A 19,919-nucleotide genomic window follows, 5' to 3' on the forward strand; every position below is an offset into this window, starting at 1 on the left:
GCTCAAAGTTCACAAAGCAAAACTGATATAATTAAAGCAAAATAACAGACAATTCTACAGTCTTAGCAAAAACTTTAAGACCTCCTCCTTTCAGGAATTGGTAGAATGAGACAAAAATTCAGTAAGACATAAAAGATGTGAACAACACTATTAGCTATACTACTCTAGACTCACTTTATAGAACTACATCCAACAACTATAGGATACAGTTTTTTCAAGTAAACACTGTGCATTCAACAAGACAGAGTATATTTTGGGCCATAAACTTAAAACTTAAAAAGATAAAAATCACACATGTATTCATTGACCACATCAGAATTAAATTAGAAATCAAGAACAACAGGAGATCTAAAATAAAATAAATATGGACATTAAACAATCTACTTGAAAATAATTCATGGGTCAAAAAGAAATCACAAGAGAAATTACAAAATATTCTGAAGTGAATAACAACAAAAATACACACATCAAAATTTGTGGATTGCAACCAAAGTAGTACCTAGAAGGAAACTCACAGCTCTAAATACTGCTATTAGAAAATTAGATCTATAATCAACGATAAGATTTCATCTCAAGATATCTTAAAAAGGGCAAAGTAAACCCAAAGCAAATAGAAGGAAAAATATAATGGAGAGGAGAAATTCATGCATTAGAACAGAAAACAGAGAAAATCTGGTTCTTTGAAAAGACCAACAAAATTGACAACCTTGTAGCTAGACTGAGATAATAGCAACAAGCAATTAGCCATGAACTTAAGTGTCATTTACAATAATATTTTTAAAAAGCTAAGAATATATCTAACAAAAGATAGCCAAGACTTTTTTTTTTTTAAAGATTTTATTTATTTATTTGACAGATCACAAGTAGGCAGAGAAGCAGGCAGAGAGAGAGGAAGGGAAGCAGGCTCCCCGCTGAGCAGAGAGCCTGACTCGGGACTCGATCCCAGGACCCTGAGATCATGACCCAAGCCGAAGGCAGAGGCTTAACCCACTGAGCCACCCAGGTGCCCCAAAAGATAACCAAGACTCTTATAAGGAAAATTATAGCATGTTGGTGAGACAAGTTAGGGATCTAAATAAATGGAAAAATATAACATGCTCATAAGTCAGAAAACTTAGTATTGTTAAAATGGCAATCCTCCCCAAATTGATCTGATGACTCCATAAAATAGTGATCAATACTCTAGCGTGCTTTTTATAGAAACTGACAAACTAATTCTAAAATTTATATAAAAAGATGAAGAACCTAGAATAACTAAACAATTTTTTTTGAAGATTTTATTTATTTATTTGACAGACAGAGATCACAAGTATGCAGAGAGGCAGGCAGAGAGAGAGGGGGAAGCAGGCTCCCTGCTGAGCAGAGAGCCCCATGCAGGGCTCGATCCCAGGACCCTAGGATCATGACCTGAGCTGAAGGCAGGGTCTTTAACCCACTGAGCCACCCAGGCACCCCTAACTAAACAAATTTTGAGAAAGAACAAAAAAGAGTTAAATGACTTACCCTATCTGATTTCAAGACTTACTCTAATCCCACAGTATCAAGACAGTTTAGTATTGGCAAAAAGACAGATACATACATCAATGGAACAGAATAAGGAGTCCAGAAACAGACTCACACACATATATGTTCAAATAATTTCTGACAAAGGTGCCAATGCAATTGAATAGGGGAAGTCTTAACAACAGGATATACAAAATGAAAAGAAATTAACACTGACTGTTATAACACACCATGACCAAAAAATTACCTCTAAACAAGTCATAGACCCAAATGTAAAACCTAGAAAACTTCCAGAAAAAAACAAAGAGGAAAATCTTTGCAATTAGGGATGACAAAGTTTTCTCAAATATAATACAAAAAGCATGAAACACAGGAGGAAAAAAATAATATTTTAATCATTTTTAATGATAAATTTAAAACTGTTGATCTTCAAGGCACCCAAGTGGCTCAGTCAGTTGAGTGGCTTCAGCTCAGGTCATGATCTCAGAGTCATGGGATAAAGCCCCAAGTCCAGCTCCACACTCAGCAGGGAGTCTGCCTCAAGATTCTCTCACTCCCCCTGCCCTTCCCCCCTCTCTAAACTAAATAAATAAATCTTTAAAGAAATAAAAATAAATAAAACTGTTGGTCTTCAAACACGCCATGAAGATATGATGCAAATCAGAGATTGGAAGAAAATATTTAAGACATATCTATTAGACAAAGGAACTGTATTCAGAATATAATTTTTAAAAATGCTACAATTCCATAGTAAGACAGACAACTCAATTTTTTTAAATGGGCAAAAGATATAATAAACAGGCACTTTCCAGAAGATGATGTATGAATGGCCAATAAGCACATGAACAGATGTTCTACATCATTATTCATTAGGAAAATGCAAATTAAAATCACAATGAAACACCACTATACACCCATAAAATTGGCTAAAATTGAAGACGTTATTCCCATACACTGGTGGTAGAATAGAAAATAATGCCACCAATTTGGGAAATAGGCAATTTGTTAAAAAGGTAAACACTCCTGACATAAGACCCAATCAACCTAAGATGGTAAATCTTAGTAAATAAATACCATCTTAGGTATTTATCAAGAGAAAAAAGAAACAAAGCATTTTTCCACATAGAGACTTGTACGTGGAAGTTCATAGCATCTTTATTTTAATAACCTCAAAATGAAAATAACCCAACTATCCATCAAAATAGATGGCTAAACTAATCATGATATATCTATAATCAAATTCTGTTCAGCAATAAAAACTAATTTTCACTCAAAATCATTATTTTGAGTGAAAAAAATCATGCAAAAAGAGAACATACTACATGATTTCATTTATATAAAATCCTAGAACATGGAAACCACTATATGGTGAAAGGAAAAAGGTCAGTGGTGTCTGGGAACCGGAGTAGAGGAGGGAATGGATTGCAAAGGAACCCAAAAAATTTTTTCAGAGGGATGGAAATGGTATCTTGATTGTGGTGACACTGTTATGGTTATTTACATATACCAAAGCTGATCATACTGTACACTTTAAATATGTATACTATAAATATGAAGTCTACTGTACTTCAGTAATACCTCAAAAAATATTTAAAAATTTTTAATCGGAATTGGCAGGCCTCTAGGGCCAAAACCCACCATCCAAAACAATGGGAACAATCTCTACTAGGAACACTTAATAGTATCAAGAAGCCATTAAGAGTCAAGTCCCATGTGACTCCTCTTGATAAACTGTCCTCATAGGAATTTCTTTACTGTCAATGTAGGACTCAGATACACCCATACCCCCTCTCATGAATAAGTACAAGCACAGTAATAAGTAAATAAATAAATATCAATAGTTCATATAATCAGTATGATTAACATCTTAGAAATTAAATCAATGTGATTAGGGGAATCCCTCCCGATAGGTCTCTCTTATTTCCAAAGGACTCAACAAAAACAATTTATCTAGTATTTTACAACACTTGTCATATGACAGTACTTGATTGCTTGTAAAAACCCAGATTAATTTCAAACTTCCCTTTCCATAAATATGGCAAGAGAAAGACTTTGGTTTAAAGAATATAATCATAATTGTAGTGACTTCATAATTTGTTGTGTGCAGCACACCTTTGGGTCTCAGCTTCTAACCACAAGAGTGAAAAGTTTAACCAATTTTCAACTCCTTTCTGACCTACCAAGAATTTTTCAGAGACCCTAGTTCATTCTCCAGGTGCAACTACTTAGACTTCATTAGAAAATTATTTCAGTTCATCTCAGTTTCCTTTGCAGCCTCCGTTCATTCTACCCAATCTTTAAATGTTGATGTTCTCTAGGGTTTCATCCTCTAGCCTCTTCTAGTCTCACTTCTCACCGATGGTTCTCAATCTCTTACAAAGGATTCCTATGCCCTAACTCCAGTGATTCCGATTCAGAATAATAGACAAGGACCTGTTAATCTTTATATTTTTTAAAAATTAACCACTTGCTATTCCATTAAAAGCTTTTATCTGTTCACATTCTGTTCTCTATGAAAAAAAAAAATACCTTTTCCTTCTGGCTAACTGGATTATCCCTTGACAGGCAACTCTTCCCTTCTGAACTATCACTGAACTGAACTATCACTCCCCTTTCCCCAAGTGCTATATTAAATTCCTGTTTAAAAATATTTACTTACACCTTATCATGTTGATGTACTTGCCTATCTCCCCTTTTAGACTATTTAGACTATTCTGTGTTTTTCTTGTCTGTATATCCTACAGATATATGTGTTGTAGCACATGAGATATTCAGCAAATGTTATCTGAAGGAATTAATTCCTTCCAATGAATACCTAGTTAATAAGAATTTCTTTTGTACCAACAAATAAAATATGGAAAAAGTTAGCACATTCAGTCTACGAAATAAACCCGCCTTAAAGCCAAATAGTCTGAAAATAAAAGGATTTCTTACAGCCATTTTTACCAGTCCTTTCCATGTTCATCAATGTATTCATGAGTATATACTTGATGTCTGAAGACATGCGGGGCTACACTGTCAATACGTTCCATTTTTAATATAATTCATACTTTGCAAGCTAGGTTCTTCTCCCCTACATTAGGTTTAGACCTGCACTGTCCAATCAGGTAGGCACTAGCTACAGGTGACTATTTAAATTTAAGTTAAGATTAAATACAATTGAAAATTCAGTTCTTCAATCACACTGGCCACATTTCAAGTGCTCAAAAGCCATACGTGGCTACGGTCCTGAACAGTGTGGATACAGAACATTTTCTCATCATCACAGGAAGTTCTACTGGCCAGCGCTGGCGACACAATTGTAAATGGATCCCAGAAAACCTCACTTACTTCTTAGCTCCCACGATCTTCGTGCTCCTCTGCTGCTTAAAGGATGTGGGTTCCGGTGTCTAGCAAATCGCAAGCACATGAGTGAATGCTAGGGACCTCTGAATCCTGACCACAAAAAGACGAATCCCCCTGTGCTCAGAAGAAATGTAGCTCTCCCCCCGCAACTACCTCCAACGGAAAAAGGCAAGACTTTTTAAGAAAAGTGTGTCGTCCTGTCTTCCTACAGAGTTAAGGCAGCTGACAACACCATAGTCTTCACCATAGTCTTCACCATTCCCAAAGCCCTGTCCCAGATAAAGGTTCTAAAGGGAGGCGAAAAGAGAGGATACGGATACGGGAGGTACTGGAGATATAAAAGGAACAGAAACTAATGGCAATCGGGCGAGAAACTGAGTCCAAGGAGGTGGGGAACAGTCAGCGGTAAGTGGGGGGAAAAAAAGGAGACAGGTAGATCTGACCTAGAAGGGTGGGGCCTACGATGGGCTCTGATAAAACCAACTCTGAGCACGGGACAAAAGCGAGGGACCGCGTGTTGCGGGCTCCACAGCGCTACCCCTAAGGCATAACGGCCAAACCGAGAAACTCACGGCGGGTACTGCACCGAGTCTGGAAGACATCACTCCCTCTCCACGCCTAACAAATCCACCCAAGGGCTCCGGCCAGACCAACGCCACTTCCGCTCTCCTCTCCTCTCCCGGATGTGGAGTCGGCGCCGCCGATCCCAGGTCTGAACGTCTACTTCCGCCTGGCAGCTTCCGAGGGGGCTGCGGCCGGAGTGAGTCACGTGACACGACTCACTCCTCTGAGACCCCGCCCTGGGAAGCTGTAGGTGGGGTTTGGAGCCCCAAACCTGGCTTCAGGGCCTCTTCCTGGCGTTCCATCCATTTGCGCGACACCAAATATCCCTTCACCCTCCATTCCCCCCTCCAGCACGACGAGTGGTCTTTCTAGGTGGAGATCAATTATTGCCCCTTTATTTATCTTAGAGAAATTACAGACCCATTCCCGCCCTCCCTCCTCCCAGGTAGAGAGGCTCTTTGATTGCTGAGGGTGCAGGTTTGGGAGGCATTGGCTGAGCAGGAAAGAAGCCAGATAAGGGGCAGGTCGGTGAAGGCTTGAGCCAGTCAGTGAATAATGGGGACGAATCTCTTCTCATCTGTTAGCTTCAGGCCTCTAAACTTGGCCTGTTTTGGAGCATTTTGTGTGTGGTCCCTAGGAGACGTGTTTGAGTAGCCCTTGCAATCTTCATACAGACCATGTCTGAGCCTCTCCCTAGGGGAGCTGTGTTTGAGTCTCTCCTTAGCGGGACTGTGATGGGTTCTCACAGAGGGACTGAGATGGGTTTTGCCACACCAACTGTACTGGCCCCTTTCAAGGTGGCTCTGATGGCTCTGCTCAGAATGACTGTGTCTGTTCCTCTCAGACCGACTGCATCCACTTCTTTCAGAGGGACTACAGTGAGTTCTCTCTGAGGAACTGTGACCACTCCTCTCAGAGGGCCTGTGCTGTCTTCTCTCAAAAGGGCTGTCTGTGTCCTCTCACCTCTAAGGGACTGTGATGAGTTTTCTGAAAGAGACTGCGACTGCTCCTCTCAAGGGGACTGTGACATCTCCTCTCAGAGGGACTGCGACATCTCTTCTCAGAGGGACTGCGACATCTCCTCTCACAGGGACTCTGATGGCTCCTTTCAGAGGGACTGTGATGGCTCCTCTGAGAAGGACTTCGATGGCTCCTCTCACAGGGACTGTGATGGCTCTTCAGAGAAGGACTTCGATGGCTCCTCTCAGAGGGACTGTGATGGCTCTTCTGAAGAAGGCTTCGGTGGCTCTTCTCAGAGGGACTGTGATGTCTCTTCTGAAGAAGGCTTCGGTGGCTCCCTTTAGAGGGACTGTGATGTCTCTTCCTAGGAAGACTTTGGTGGCTCCTCTCAGAGGGACTGTGATGGCTCTTTAGGGAAGGACTTCGATGGCTCCTCTCAGAGGGACTGTGATGGCTCTTTAGGGAAGGACTTTGATGGCTCCTCTCACAGGGACTGTGATGGCTCTTTAGGGAAGGACTTCGATGGCTCCTCTCAGAGGGACTGTGATGGCTCTTTAGAGAAGGACTTCGAAGGCTCCTCTCAGAGAGACGGTGGTGGCTCTTTAGAGATGGACTTCGATGGCTCCTCTCAAAGGGACGGTGGTGGCTCTTTAGAGAAGGACTTTGATGGCTCCTCTCAGAGGGACTGTGATGTCTCTTCTGAAGAAGGTTTCGGTGGCTCCTCTTAGAGGGACTGTGATGGCTCTTCTGAGAAAGGCTTTGGTGGCTCCTCTCAGAGGGACTGTGATGGCTCTTCTGAAGGCGGCTTCGGTGGCTCCTCTCAGAGGGACTGTGATGTCTCTTTAGAGAAGGACTTCGAAGGCTCCTCTCAGAGGGACTTCGAAGGCTCCTCTCAGAGAGATGGTGATGTCTCTTTAGAGAAGGACTTCGATGGCCCCTCTAAGCGGGACTGCGATGGCTCCTTTCAGAGGAATTACATGGGGTTCTCTCCCTTAAGAAGCTATGGTGGTTTTGCTTCTTGGCTGTGAGTTTCTCTTTAAAGTGATTGTGTGAGGTTCTCTTAAGTGAACCGTGTCGATTTCTCCCTCTGGCTTGAACTCTGGTTCCTCTTTTGGAGCTCTTGGACTCCTGGCTAGAGATTTCACATCTGTAGGAGTTTTTCTTACCTTTGCTGCTATTGTCGTTTTGAACAATAACCACAGGCTGTCCGGCTGAAGTGGTTTTGAAAATAGCACTTCCTTGGGAAACTATGGGCTTGGGTAGTTGGGTATGTCTAAGTTGGAAAGAGCTACCTCTTTTTGGTTGATGAGCTGATCTGAATTGCTGTATTTCTTCCCATAACATCTTCTGCTTAGTGGTTGTGTCTGTTGGCGTTAGCTTAACAACTGACATCCTATCTCTTTTGATATCTCTTGATGAGGAATAATCTCTGGCTTTTTGTTTTGGATGGTGGTTTTTGCTTGAACACAAATGGTCTGGCCTTGACCTATCCTCAGGCTTCTGTCCAGGAAAAGCCATAATTCTGCATGCTGTCTGGAATGTTTGCTTTAGACCTTGAAAAAGCAGTTGAATGGATTTGGGTTGGGAGGATTTCTTAGATTGTCTTTTTGAAGAGGCAGTAGTTGTCTGAGATGCTCCATTCCTCTTCCCTCTTAACTGGGCTGGTAAATCCCGAGAAGAACTCCGTATTGTGGTTCTGCCATTTGTGTAGAACTTTGTGTTTTGTGTTCTGCCTCCCGTAGTGATTCTTTTCTTTGGGTATTTTGAACTACGGGTCTTTTTGGTTCTCCTTTTAGCCGCTTTTTCATCCTGATTGCTTTCAGAGTCACTCTGTGGTAGAGAGTGAACTTGAGTAAACTCATAGTGCCCTGGCCCTCCAGTTGTCGTCTTTCCTGCTAGGGCGGGGCTCCTATACCGTCTTTGCCTCATGTGGACTTGTACAGGAGCACGAGACTGGGAAGATACAGACCGGAAATCCATTGTAGAAGTAGGACTCTTGGAAGCTCGAGTATAGACTTTAGCTTTCCTTAGTGTTGGTGATCTAGAACTCCTTGGTGTGGTGGATCTGTCTCTTCTGTGATACTTTGGGACTTGGGATCTTTTCCCAGTTTGCAACCTAAAGCCAAGACTCACCTTAATCTCTCCATGGCCTTCGGGAGTGCTTACAAGGTGGAGCTGTGGGTAGATAAGAAGGTAAGGCCCCAAAGTGCTCTGTAATTTATGACATCAATTAAATCCTACACATCGGCCACACTGTAGGCAGATAGGGTATTTTAAAACGAGATCTGAAGTTAGAGGTGGAGGTACATTGGGGGGTATTTGGCTCCTTAACAGTTTTGCTGCTATTTTTAGCTGCAGATCTTGTAGCAAGTGGAACTGTTCTGACAAGTCAGTCTTGGCCTGGGGAAGGTAACTTGGCTTGAGACAGTGTTGGGACTCAAAAATCCTTGTCTGTGAACTCTGTGAGTTCTCACTCTCTTCCATTGGAACAGAATCTTTCCTAGTGAAAACTATATTGAAGGGAGACTCTAAATTTACCGGGACAGGAGGCTGGCCCTCTGTACATGAAACAGGCATGTGCTGAATGACTTCCTGGGATATACCACTAATCTTCGAGCTTTTCTTTCTTTTGGCGCTAGCCCCAGAGTATTGCTGTATTATGGAGGACATGGAGCTCCGTGTCCACATCCTTAAGGCTATTCTTTGTTCGTGACCGTGATACGAAGTGTGTCTCTGAATGTAGTTTTTGGACACTGAAGTCTGAGAAATAATACTTTGACTCTTCTCTAGCAGACTCTTGGAAAATTCCATCAGTTCCGCAGGAACCCCAAATAAATTCTGAATAGATTGACAGATACCTGTGGTGGCTCTTTCCGTGAAAGATGTTTGAGAACAAAGGTTCCTTTCCATAGTGGTTCCCAAGACATTCCCTAACACTAGCATATTGGAGAGATATTTTCTGGGTAGTCGCTGTCTCCAGGAGTGGTTCTCCCAGACATTCTGTTGTCTGCTCAAGACAGACCAGTTAAGGCCTCTCTGAGTTCCTGATCCTGACTGGAAGGTCCTAGATGGTGATCTCCAGCTTTGCAGTGGATGTTGGGATGGGCACTGGAGTGAATGCTCTAGCTTCTCCACCTGCTTCTGATCAGTCCTCTTAGATAGGACACCCACTCCTGGGATCTCAAAATGTGGGATTTCGACAACGTTAGCTATCTTATCAGAGGGTTGATTGTGAAGGGACAAGGGAAGGGCTGAAGTTTGTATCGTAGTAGGGTCTCTAAAGTATTCTTCAGACTGCAAAATATCTGTCCCAAAGTTTTTTATATCCAAGGCCCTTGACACTTCTGGCATCTCCAAATCACAAAGGCTTCCTAATTCAGATGCTTCGACAGAGCTTGAGATGAGCGAGTTTGAAGAGTTCTGTAGAAATCTAGAGAAATAATTCCCTATTTGGAACTCCTGTCTTGAAATAAAATCCTCAGATTCCCTATTCAGATATCCCTGGACTAGATTCAAATCCTCACATTCCATGATTTGAGGAGGCCCTATTTTTATCCCCATTCCTTTCACAGCCTGAAGCCCTTGTTCATGAGTGAACACTGTAGATTCCTCCAAAGGAGATGCTGGCTGTGAGAGTGATTCTGAAGATTTCTCTTCGGTATTTGGCCTCAGAGTTAGTTTTACAGGTTCTACCATTTCTTGAAGATGTGGCCTTGGGAAGAAATCCAAGCAATCCATTACTTCAGTAGCTGATCCTAAGGAGACTCCTATTGGTTCCACAATCTGAGGAATTGGTAGTGGTGCTAATTCCTCAGATTTCACAATTTGAAGTGGTGGCCCTGGGATTAACACAGTCTTTACAATGTGAAACCCTGTCAGCTTCATTATATCCAAAATCTGGTGTGTTGGCTCTGTGGTTAATTCCTTTGATTTTACACTTTGCAACCATAGCCCTGAGGTAAACTCGGAAGGTCTCACATCTTGTACTTTTGGAGTCAGTTCAACATAGTCTGCCATTTGAGAGGTTCCCCCTGGTGTTAATGCTACAGACTTTACAACCTGAAGTGGTGGCCCAGGAGTCACTTTCACATACTCAGCAACTTTGGGGGCGCCTACTGAGGTTCTTCCTATTGGTTGAGCAGCTTGAAGCAGTGTCTTTGTAGATCCTGTGACTTGATCTAGCAGCTTTGGACTAATCCTCATAAACTCTGTAATTTGACCCTGTAGTCCGGGAGCTATCTGTGCATATTTCATACTTTGATTCTGTGAGTGTGTCAACCCCATTGGTCCATCCCTTTGCTGCCGTGTCTCAGATGGGAGCTCTACAGATTCTGCATGTCCTGGAGCTTGACCTGTTTGCCTTGGGGACAAATCTAAAGATTCCTCCCATTGAAGCCATTGCTTAGAGGTTGAACCCACAGATTCAGGAACTGGATATTTTAGCCTTGGTGTCATCTCTGAAGATTCTGGGACATGATGTAATGACTTTGTAGTCAGTGCTTCTGATTCTTCCCTTTGCAGTCTTTTCTCGGAGATCACCTCCACAGATTCTAGTGCTTGAGGATAGGGCCTTGGAGCGCTCTCTGCATATCCAGTGGTTTTACTTATTGGCTTTGGGGTCATGCCAAGGAATTCCTTCTCTGTTGGCCTTGCTTTGGGGGCCAACCCCATAGTTTCTGTAGTGTGATGCTTGGGCTCTGGTGTCATCTCTTCAGATCCTGTAACTTCCTGCACTGGCCTTGTATATGATTCCTCCAAGTCCTTAACTGGAGGCCATGACTGAGAGAGCAACTCGAGAGTTTCTGGGATTTTCTTTAAGGTTAATTCTAAGGCTTCAGACCCTTGATTCCTTAGCACATGAGTCAGGTCAACAGATTCTGGTACTTGAAGATCTAGCCTTAGAGGCACTCCTGAAGATTCCATGGTTTTACTTGTTGACTTTGGAGTCAACCCCGCAGATTTTTCTACAGTTTCATTGCCTCGATGGGCCAACCTTTCTGTGGTATGATAAATTGGTACTGAAATCAAATTTACAGATTTGGAGACTTGATGCTTTGGTGTTGGGATCACCAAATTCACAGATTTAGGGACTTGAGGCTTTGGTGTTGGGATCATCTCTGCACCTTCTACAAATTGATGCCCTGGCCTAGGGATTATCTCAGAGGAGCCTGTGATTTGATAGCTCCTCTTTGGAGTTCGTTCCTCAGATTTTGTTCTTTGAAGCAGTGACCCCGGTAGTAACTCTACAGATTTCATATCTTGTTGCAGAGATGCTGAAGACAATTTCACATGTTTTATACTTTGCAACTTTGCTTCTGGAGTAAACTCCAAAGGTTTCTCACCTTGTCGCTGTGATTCTGGAGACAAATTTGAAAATCTAACACTACTCAACATGGGTCCTGGTACGAACTTCTTAGTTGGCTCTGGTGCCAACTCTATTGATTTCATACCTTGCCATCCTGAAGTCAACTCTTGGCAATTCATACCTTGCTGTTGGGACCCTGGTGTCAACTCTACAGATTGCACATCCTGAAAACATAGTTCCGGTGCAAAGTCCTCAGAATTAACACTTGGTGACCTCAGGCATGATGGAAACCCTGAAGAATTAGCACTTTGAGGCTGTAGCTGCAGGTTTGACTTCAGAGATGTCACATCTTGAGAACATGGCTCTGATTCAAACACCACAGATTTCTGCCTGAGGCGAGAAATCAAATCCTTAGAATTCACGTCTTGAGGTTGTGGCTCTGGTTTCAACTCCAGAGATTTCACATCTTGAAAACACAACTTTGGTGCAAACACCACAGATCTCTCACTGTGCTGCCTGACGTGTGAGGGCAACTCCCCAGAATTCATACCTTGAGGATGTGGCCCTGGATTTAACTCCACAGATTTCCCTTCTGTAAAACATGGCTCTAGTGCAAACATCTCACATTTCAAGTCCTGCGGCTCAGAGCCTGAAGCCAGTTTCACAGAATTTCCACCACAAGACGCTGGCTCTTTGTTCGTCTTCACAGACTTTACATCTTCAAGCAGTGGCTTTGGTAAAAATAACACAGATTTCATACCATTCAGCGAAGAGCCTAAAGTGAACACTGAGTGCACAACTTGTTGCCGTGACCCACAGTGATTCTCCAAAAACTGGATTTCTGGAAACTTTGTCCCTGGAATTAACTCAGAAGATTTTACACCTTGCAGATGTGGTCCAGGGTTGAACAGAATAGATTTTGTACCTTGATATTCTGACGTAGGATTCAAGTCAGAGGGTTTCATGCCTTGCATCTGTGGGTCTGGATTAAACTTTATGGCATTTATGCATTGACGTTCTGACCCAAAATTCAAATCAGAAGAATTCACACCTTGCAGCTGTGGGCCACAGTTTAATTCTTGTGATGTTATACCTTGAAACTTTGTCCCTGGACTCAGTTCATGTTTCACATTTTGTAAATGTTGCACAGGGTCAAACATAAGAGATTTTATACCTAGAACTTCTGACCCCAGATTCAAATCAAAAGATCCCATACCTCGACATTGAACCCCTGAAGGCAACTCAAAAGATTGTATACTTTGCCAAGGTGGCCCAAGTTCATACCCCATAGAATTAGCACATTGTAATTTTGGCTCTGGATCCAACTGCAACGAATTTACACACTTCATCTGTGGCCCAGGGTTGCATTCCATAGGTGCTAGAGCAAGAAACGTTGACCCTGGAATCAATTGGGATTTCAACTCTTGTAAATGTGGTTCAGCGCTGAACACCATAGATGTCTCACTTTGTTTCTTGGGCCCTGGATTCACCTGAGATCCTGTACCTTGACATTTTGCCCCTGAAGTCAATTCAAAGGACTGTACACCTTGCAAAGGTGGCCCAGGTTTGCACCCCACAGAATTTGCACATTGTAATTTTGGCTCTGGATTCAATTTAGAAGAATTTACACACTTCATCTGTGGCTCAGGGTTGCATTCCATAGGTGCTAGAGCAAGAGACTTTGACCCTGGAATCACTTCAGATTTCACATCTTGCAAATGTGGATCAAGGTTGAACACCATAGTTGTCTCCCTTGGGATCTCTGAACTCAACTCAGAAGACTTTGTACCTTGGAGTTTTGAAACTGAAGTTAATTCAGAAGGGTTTATACCTCGCAAGGGTGGCTCAGATTTGCATCCAACAGAATTTACACACTGAAGTTTTGGTTTTGAAATACATGCAGAAGAATTCACATCTTGCAAAGGTGGCCCAGGGCAGAACACCTGGGATTTTATACCTCGAGGCTCTGATCCAGAATTCAACTCAGATTGTACACCATTCAGTTGTGGTCCAGTACTGAATGCCCTAACATGTATACACTGAAGCTGTGGGGCTAGATTAAATTCAGAGGATTTCTCACCTTGTAATTTAGGCTGATGCTTCGTTTCCAGAAATTGCTCATATGGAAGCTTCCTGTCTGTGCACAACTCAGGTTTTATCTCTTGTAACTGTGGCCCAGGATTGAACTGGAAAGATGGCATACCTTGAAGCCTTGATCCCTGGCATAACTCAGAGGATTTAACATCTTGCCACTGTTGCTCAGGATTGGATTCCTTAGATTTCACGTCTTGGAGCTTTGTCTCTTTGCACAATTCTGAAGATTGTATATGTTGCAAATGTGGTCCAGGGGTGTATACCACAATTTTCACACTTTGAAGGTCTGGCCCTGGTTTCAACTTTAAAGACTTCTCTTCTTGCCACTGCTTCCTAGCATTGAACTCGGAAGATATCACATTGCAAATCTTTGATTCCAAGGCTAACTCAGAGGGTTTTGCGACCTGGAACTCTAGGTCATGGTTGACCTCTGTGATTTTCGTTATTTGAAGCTTTACAGACTCAGGAGATTTTGCACCTTGCACCTTTGCCCCAGGGCTGAATTTCAGAGATTTCATGCCTTGAATGTGTGATCCTGGTGTCAACATAGGCAATTTCCTATTTTGTAACTGTGGGACTGACTCAAACCACAAAGATTTCACATCTTGCGTCTTTGCACCTAGAGTCAATTCAAGAGGTTTCATGTCTTGCCACGTGGGTCTGGTAAGGAACTCCACAGATTCTCCACTTTGAAGCTTTGTTTTTGGTGTTAACTCAGAAGATGGTACACCTTGTAACTGCAGAACCGGTTTTAACTCAACAGATTTCAGATCTTGGAGCCTGCGCTCTAGCATCAGATCAGATTTCTCACCTTGTCTCTGTGGTCTGGGGTTGAACTCCACAGACTTCACACCTTGAAGCTTCCTCATCTGAATTAAATCAGATTTCCCACCTTGTAGCTGTGGACTGTGGTTGAACTCAGAGGGTTTCACTTCTTGAAGTTTTGACCCCGGGATCACGTCAGAAGATCTCATACCTTGCAAGTGTGATCTAGAACCAAACCCTGCCGATTTTTTATCTTGAAGCTTTATGCCTATGATCAACTCAGAACATTTCACATCTTGTAACTCTGGGCCTGCTTTCATACCTGAAAACTTCCTCTTGAGGGTCAAATCAGAAGATGTCTCACCTTGTAACTTTGGATTAGCTTTCCATTCTGCAGATTTCACACCTTGAAGCTTTTCCGTTGCGATCACTTGTGAAGATTTCACATCCTTCAAGTGTGGTCCAGCCTTGAAATTCATAGATTTTACATCTTGAAGCTTTATACCCATGATCAACCTAGATGTCATGTCTTCCAACTGTGAGCGTGACTTGAAATCCACGGACTTCACTTTTTGAAGATTTGTCCCCTGTATCAATTCAGAAGATTTCGCACCTCTCAGCTGTGGCCCAGGTTTGACATTCGCAGATACTACATCTTGACACTTTGTTTCTGAGATTAATTTAGAACATTGCACTCCTTGAAACTGTGGGTCAGGGTTGAACACCAGTTGCACATTTTGAAGCTTTGATCCAAGGGTCCGGTCAGAAGATTTCACGACTTGCACGCGGGGACTGGGACAGCTTTCTTTATGTTTTACATTTTGAAGCTTTGTCTTTGAGGTCCTTTCAGAGGAATTCACATGTTGTAACAATGGCCCAAGGTTGAAATCTGTACATTTGGTACCTTGAATCTTTGTTCCTGGGATCAGTGTAGAACATGTTATACCTTTTGACTGTGAACTTGGATTTAACTCAGTAAATGTCTTATCTTGGGACTTTATCTCAGGTGACAACTTAGAAGGTTTTAGATCATGCCACTGTGACCCAGAGTTGAAATTCTCAGATTTCACACCTTGAAGCTTTGTCTGAAGAGTCAATTCAGATGACTTCAGGCTTGTCAAGTGTAGTGGGGAGTTCAATTCTCTAGTTGTATTGCTCTGTAGTTGTGACCCTTGGCTTAATACCCCAGATTTCACACCAGGAAGCTGTGGATCTTCCATAAGCACCAGAGACTTCACACCTTGAAGCTGTGCTCCTGGGGACGACTGTAAGGGTTTCACTTCTTGAAGCTTTGCTTTTGCAGTCAATTGAGTAGATTTCCTATCATGCATGCAAAGCCTAGATTTCAGTGGCATAAATTTTGTATCACAGAGCTTTGACCTTGAAGTCAGCTCACATGATTTCACACTCCTCACCTGTAGACAAGGTTTCAAATCACAGTCTTGAAGCTTATGTTCCTGGAGTGATGCCGAAGATTGTGTATCTTGGAGCTTTGGCCTTGGAGTTAATGCAGATGACTTTCTATCTCTTAACTGCATCAAAGGTTTCAACCCTAGAGACTTGACACCTTGAGACTGTAACCCTATAGACTTCACACCTTGGAAATCAGGTCCTGGTATCCACTGGATACACCTCACTCTTTCCAGCTGTGGCTCTTTTTGGAACTCAGTAGTTTCTACATCTTGAAGCTGTGGCTCTGAGGTTGATGCCAAAACCTTCCCTTTTTGCAGCTGTGTTCCTGGGAGCACCCCGGGGGTTTTCATGTTCTGCAACTGTGGCCCAAGGTTGAACTCTGTATATGTCGCACCTTGAGTTTTTGACCCTAGAGTCAATTCAGATGACTTCGCATCTCTCAACTGTGTCGAAGATTTCAACCCTACAGATTTGACACCTTGAGACTGTGAACCGAGATTTGACTCTACAGATTTCACAGCGTGGAACGTAGGTCCTGGTATCCACTGAATGCATCTCATACTTTGAAGCAGTGGCTCTTGTTTTAACGGAACGGTTTTTTTTTTTTAATTTTATTTATTTATTTGAGAGAGAATGAGTGAGAGAGAGTATGAGAGAGAAGATCAGAGGGAGAAGCAGACTCCCCAAAGAGCTGGGAGCCCGATGCGGGACTCGATCCTGGAAGTCCGGGATCATGACCTGAGCCGAAGGCAGTCGCTCAACCAACTGAGCCACCCAGGCGCCCAACGGAACGGTTTTTACACAAAGCTGTGGCTCCGAAGCTAACTCTGAGCCTTTAATTTGGTGCAGTGGCGCCCCTGGGGTCAACTGAGGAGACTTTATGCTTTGCACCTGCGGTTCAGGTGGCTCCGGTTTGAATCCTTTAGGTTTTAAACCTTGAATATGTGATTCTGGAGTCAAGTCTGATTTCATACTTTCAAACTGTAACTCAAAATTGAGGTCTGCTAATTTTTTACCTTTACATTTTAGCTCTGGAATTAGCTCCAAAGACAGCCCATCGTCCGACTTAGCCCCTCTCTTCAACGGCTCTGAATTCACACATTGCTGCTTTGGTGAGATTACAGATAGCGTGCCATCCTGTTCTGGCCCAGAAGTTAAATTCATGAGTGCCGTCTCTTGAAACTGTTGCCTTGGGCCTAAATCCACAGTTTTTCCTCCGGGAAACTTTGATCCTCTCGTCACTTTCACAGATTTTACTTCCTGCTTGTTTAGCCTTGGGGTCAACTTTACAGCTTTTACACGTTGCGGCTCTGAATCTGGAGTTTCCTCTACAGATTGTAAACTTTGATGCTTTAAACACGGGGTACTGTCGACAAATTTACTCTCTTGGGTTTGTGGCTCTAAAGTCAGTTCCTTGGGTTTCACACCTTGCAGTTCAGACCCTTGGAGCAATGGCCCTGGTGCAAAAGGCACAGCTTTCTCACCTTCCGTCTTGGGCTCAAATTTCAATTCCACAGTTTGCACATCTTGCAGTTGTGTTCTTTGGACCCACTCCACAGCTTTGGAGTCTTGAATTCTTGCATGCAGAATCAAGTCAGAAGTTGTACCTTGAAGCTTGGTATCTTTGGTGCTTTTCACAGGTTTGACATATTCTATCCATGGCACTGTGGTGATCTCCATAGATTTCTCACCTTCCAGCTGTGGACTAGGGGTTAGCAAAGTAGATTTCGTACCTTTTAGACCCTGTCCTGTAGTTAAGACCACAGATTTCACATCTTTCAGCTCCGAGGTCAACAGCTCAGATCGTACACCTTGAAGTTTTGAGTCTGGGGTCAGCTCCATTGCTTTCATACCCCCCACACCTGGCCCTTGGATCAATTCAGAAGACTTTATACTTTGGAACTGTGTTCTTCTGGCCAACTCAGAATAGTTTACTCTTGGCAACTGTGACTCGGGAGTCAACCCCATAGATTTTTCCTCTGGTTTCTCTGGCTGGGAGACAATTCTGTAAGAAATGTTACCTTCCAAGTTGGACATTTGGTCCATCCCTAAATTTTTTACACCTTGAAACAGTGTCTCTGGTACTAGCATATCAGGCTTGACCACTTGCTTTTGAGGTCCTGGGGACAACCCCACAGATCTTACTCCCTGCATCTTTGGGTTTGGGGTCAACTCAAAAAATTTCACATATTGTAGTTGTGGCCCTGAGTTTAACTCTGAAGATTTCACACCTTGGGGTTGAGTTCCTGGTGTCAGATCACAAAATTTGACATCTTGTAACCATGGCCCTGGGGTAAGCCCCACCTGTTTTATATCTTGAAGTCCCGGAGATGTCTTTGCTACTTTAGAATCTTGAAATGCTAATTCTGGAGTCATCCCTACAGAATTTACACCATTAAACACTGATCCTGGGCTTTGCTCCCCAAATGTGACACCTTGAAGTTTTGGCCCGGAGGTCAGTTCAGAAAATTTGACATCTTGCTGCCTTGGCCCTACGTTCAGTTCCTGAGACTTCACACCTTGAAACTGTAGTTCTGAGGTCAATTTCATAGACTGCATGCTGTGAAACTGTGATCCTTCAATAGACGGAAGAGTTTTCACATTTTCACTCAAGAGCCCTTGGCTTAATGGCAAAGGTGATTCTGTTACCAATCCTAAGGACTGTATATCTTGAACCTGTGTTCCCGGTATGCATTGCACATGTTTCAAACCTCGATGCTTTGGTTCTAAGGTCAAATCAGAAAATCTGACATCTTGCAAGCGTGGTCCTGAGTTTTGTTCCACAGATTTCATACCTTGAGTTTCTGGTTCTGGACACAGTTGTACGGACGTAACACTTTGATGCTTTGGCCCTGGGGTAAAATCTGACAATTTGATTTCTTGAACTGGGGAACCTGGGGTCAGTGCATGAGATTTCACACTATGATGTGGGGACCCTGAGATGAAATCTACAGGTTTTTCTCCTTGAAGAAGTGGTCCTGGAGGTAAATTTGAAAATCTGACACTTTGCAAACGTGGCCCTGGGATCAGTTTCACACCCTGAAGCTGTGTCCCCTTAGTCAATTCCTTTGATATTATACGTTGTAGTATTGGTTCTTGTACCAGCTTCTCAGATTCTACCATTCCAGTAGTAGCTGGCTGTAGGATTAAGTTAACATATTCCACATCTTGTAATTGTGGCTCTGGATGCAGCTGCATAGACTTTACTCCCTGGAACTGTGGCTCTGGGGTCAACTCCGGAACTTGTCGTTTTGGTCCTGGGATAAATTGTTTAGGTCCCACCACTACTGGGGATGACTCAGGGGTTAACTTCACAGACTTCAAATTTTGCATTAGTCGCTCTGATTTCTCATACTGCATTCGTGGTCCTAAAGTCAATTCCAGGGATCCTTTTACTGAATATGGTGGTACTAGCATTGTCTCCTGGATATTTTCAACTTGAGACAATGCCAACCCAAAAGGTTCTGTGTTTTCGTATTCTGACCATAGGGGTATCTCTGAAGGCTCAGTAACTTGAAGGTGTGACTTTAGAGTCATTCCTGTAGATTCTATAGCTTGACCTGTTGGTTTTGGTGTTAATACCACTTGGAGCAAAGCCCCAGAGAAGAGCCGTGCAGTTTCTGTGTCTTGATGGCCTGGCCCCGGAGTCATCTCTGAAAAATTCTGAAAATATGGCCTGGGCATCATCCCAGTAGTTCCTGTGACTTGCTCTGGGATTAATTTCAGATTCCTCCTCTTGTGGCCAGGTCTCAGAAGCTAATTTTACGGATGCTGTGTCTTGATGCCTTGATCTAGAAGTTGGACCCAAAGATGTCGTTGCTTGTAAGTGTGGTTCCAAGCTTAGTGTCCTCGATTCAACATGTAAGTGTGTTTCAGGAATCAACCTCTTAAATACTTCCAGTGGTACAGTTAAATCCACAACTTTATTGCCGTGCATGAACGGACCTAGAGTTAACTCCTCATTTTGTAC

General features: G+C 42.9%; 2 protein-coding genes across 5 annotated transcripts in view; both read right to left on the reverse strand.

The window, feature by feature from the left end:
• ZNF512 (zinc finger protein 512) overlaps positions 1–5,522 on the reverse strand; it is a 31,077-nt gene extending 25,555 nt beyond the window's left edge. The window contains exons 1-2 of one of the 4 annotated variants that reach the window (XM_080813544.1): positions 5,421–5,522; positions 4,834–4,892 (exon numbers count right to left, since the gene is read on the reverse strand). In XM_080813544.1, coding sequence (XP_080669670.1) covers positions 4,834–4,892; positions 5,421–5,450 — 89 coding nt within the window. In that variant the 5' untranslated portion in view covers positions 5,451–5,522. The remainder of the gene's footprint in view (positions 1–4,833; positions 4,893–5,420) is intronic. The other 3 variants (XM_080813541.1, XM_080813542.1, XM_080813543.1) reach the window with 3 other exon arrangements.
• SPATA31H1 (SPATA31 subfamily H member 1) lies at positions 5,450–15,867 on the reverse strand (the record flags this gene model as incomplete). Its single annotated transcript, XM_080813668.1, is given in 4 exon segments — positions 5,450–5,656; positions 6,376–7,261; positions 7,763–8,598; positions 8,602–15,867. Coding segments are annotated over 4 exon segments (9,195 nt in total).
• Positions 15,868–19,919: the final 4,052 nt, after the last annotated feature.

The sequence above is a fragment of the Martes martes genome (genome assembly GCF_963455335.1).
Source record: "Martes martes genome assembly, chromosome: 9".
Lineage (NCBI taxonomy): Eukaryota > Metazoa > Chordata > Mammalia > Carnivora > Mustelidae > Martes > Martes martes.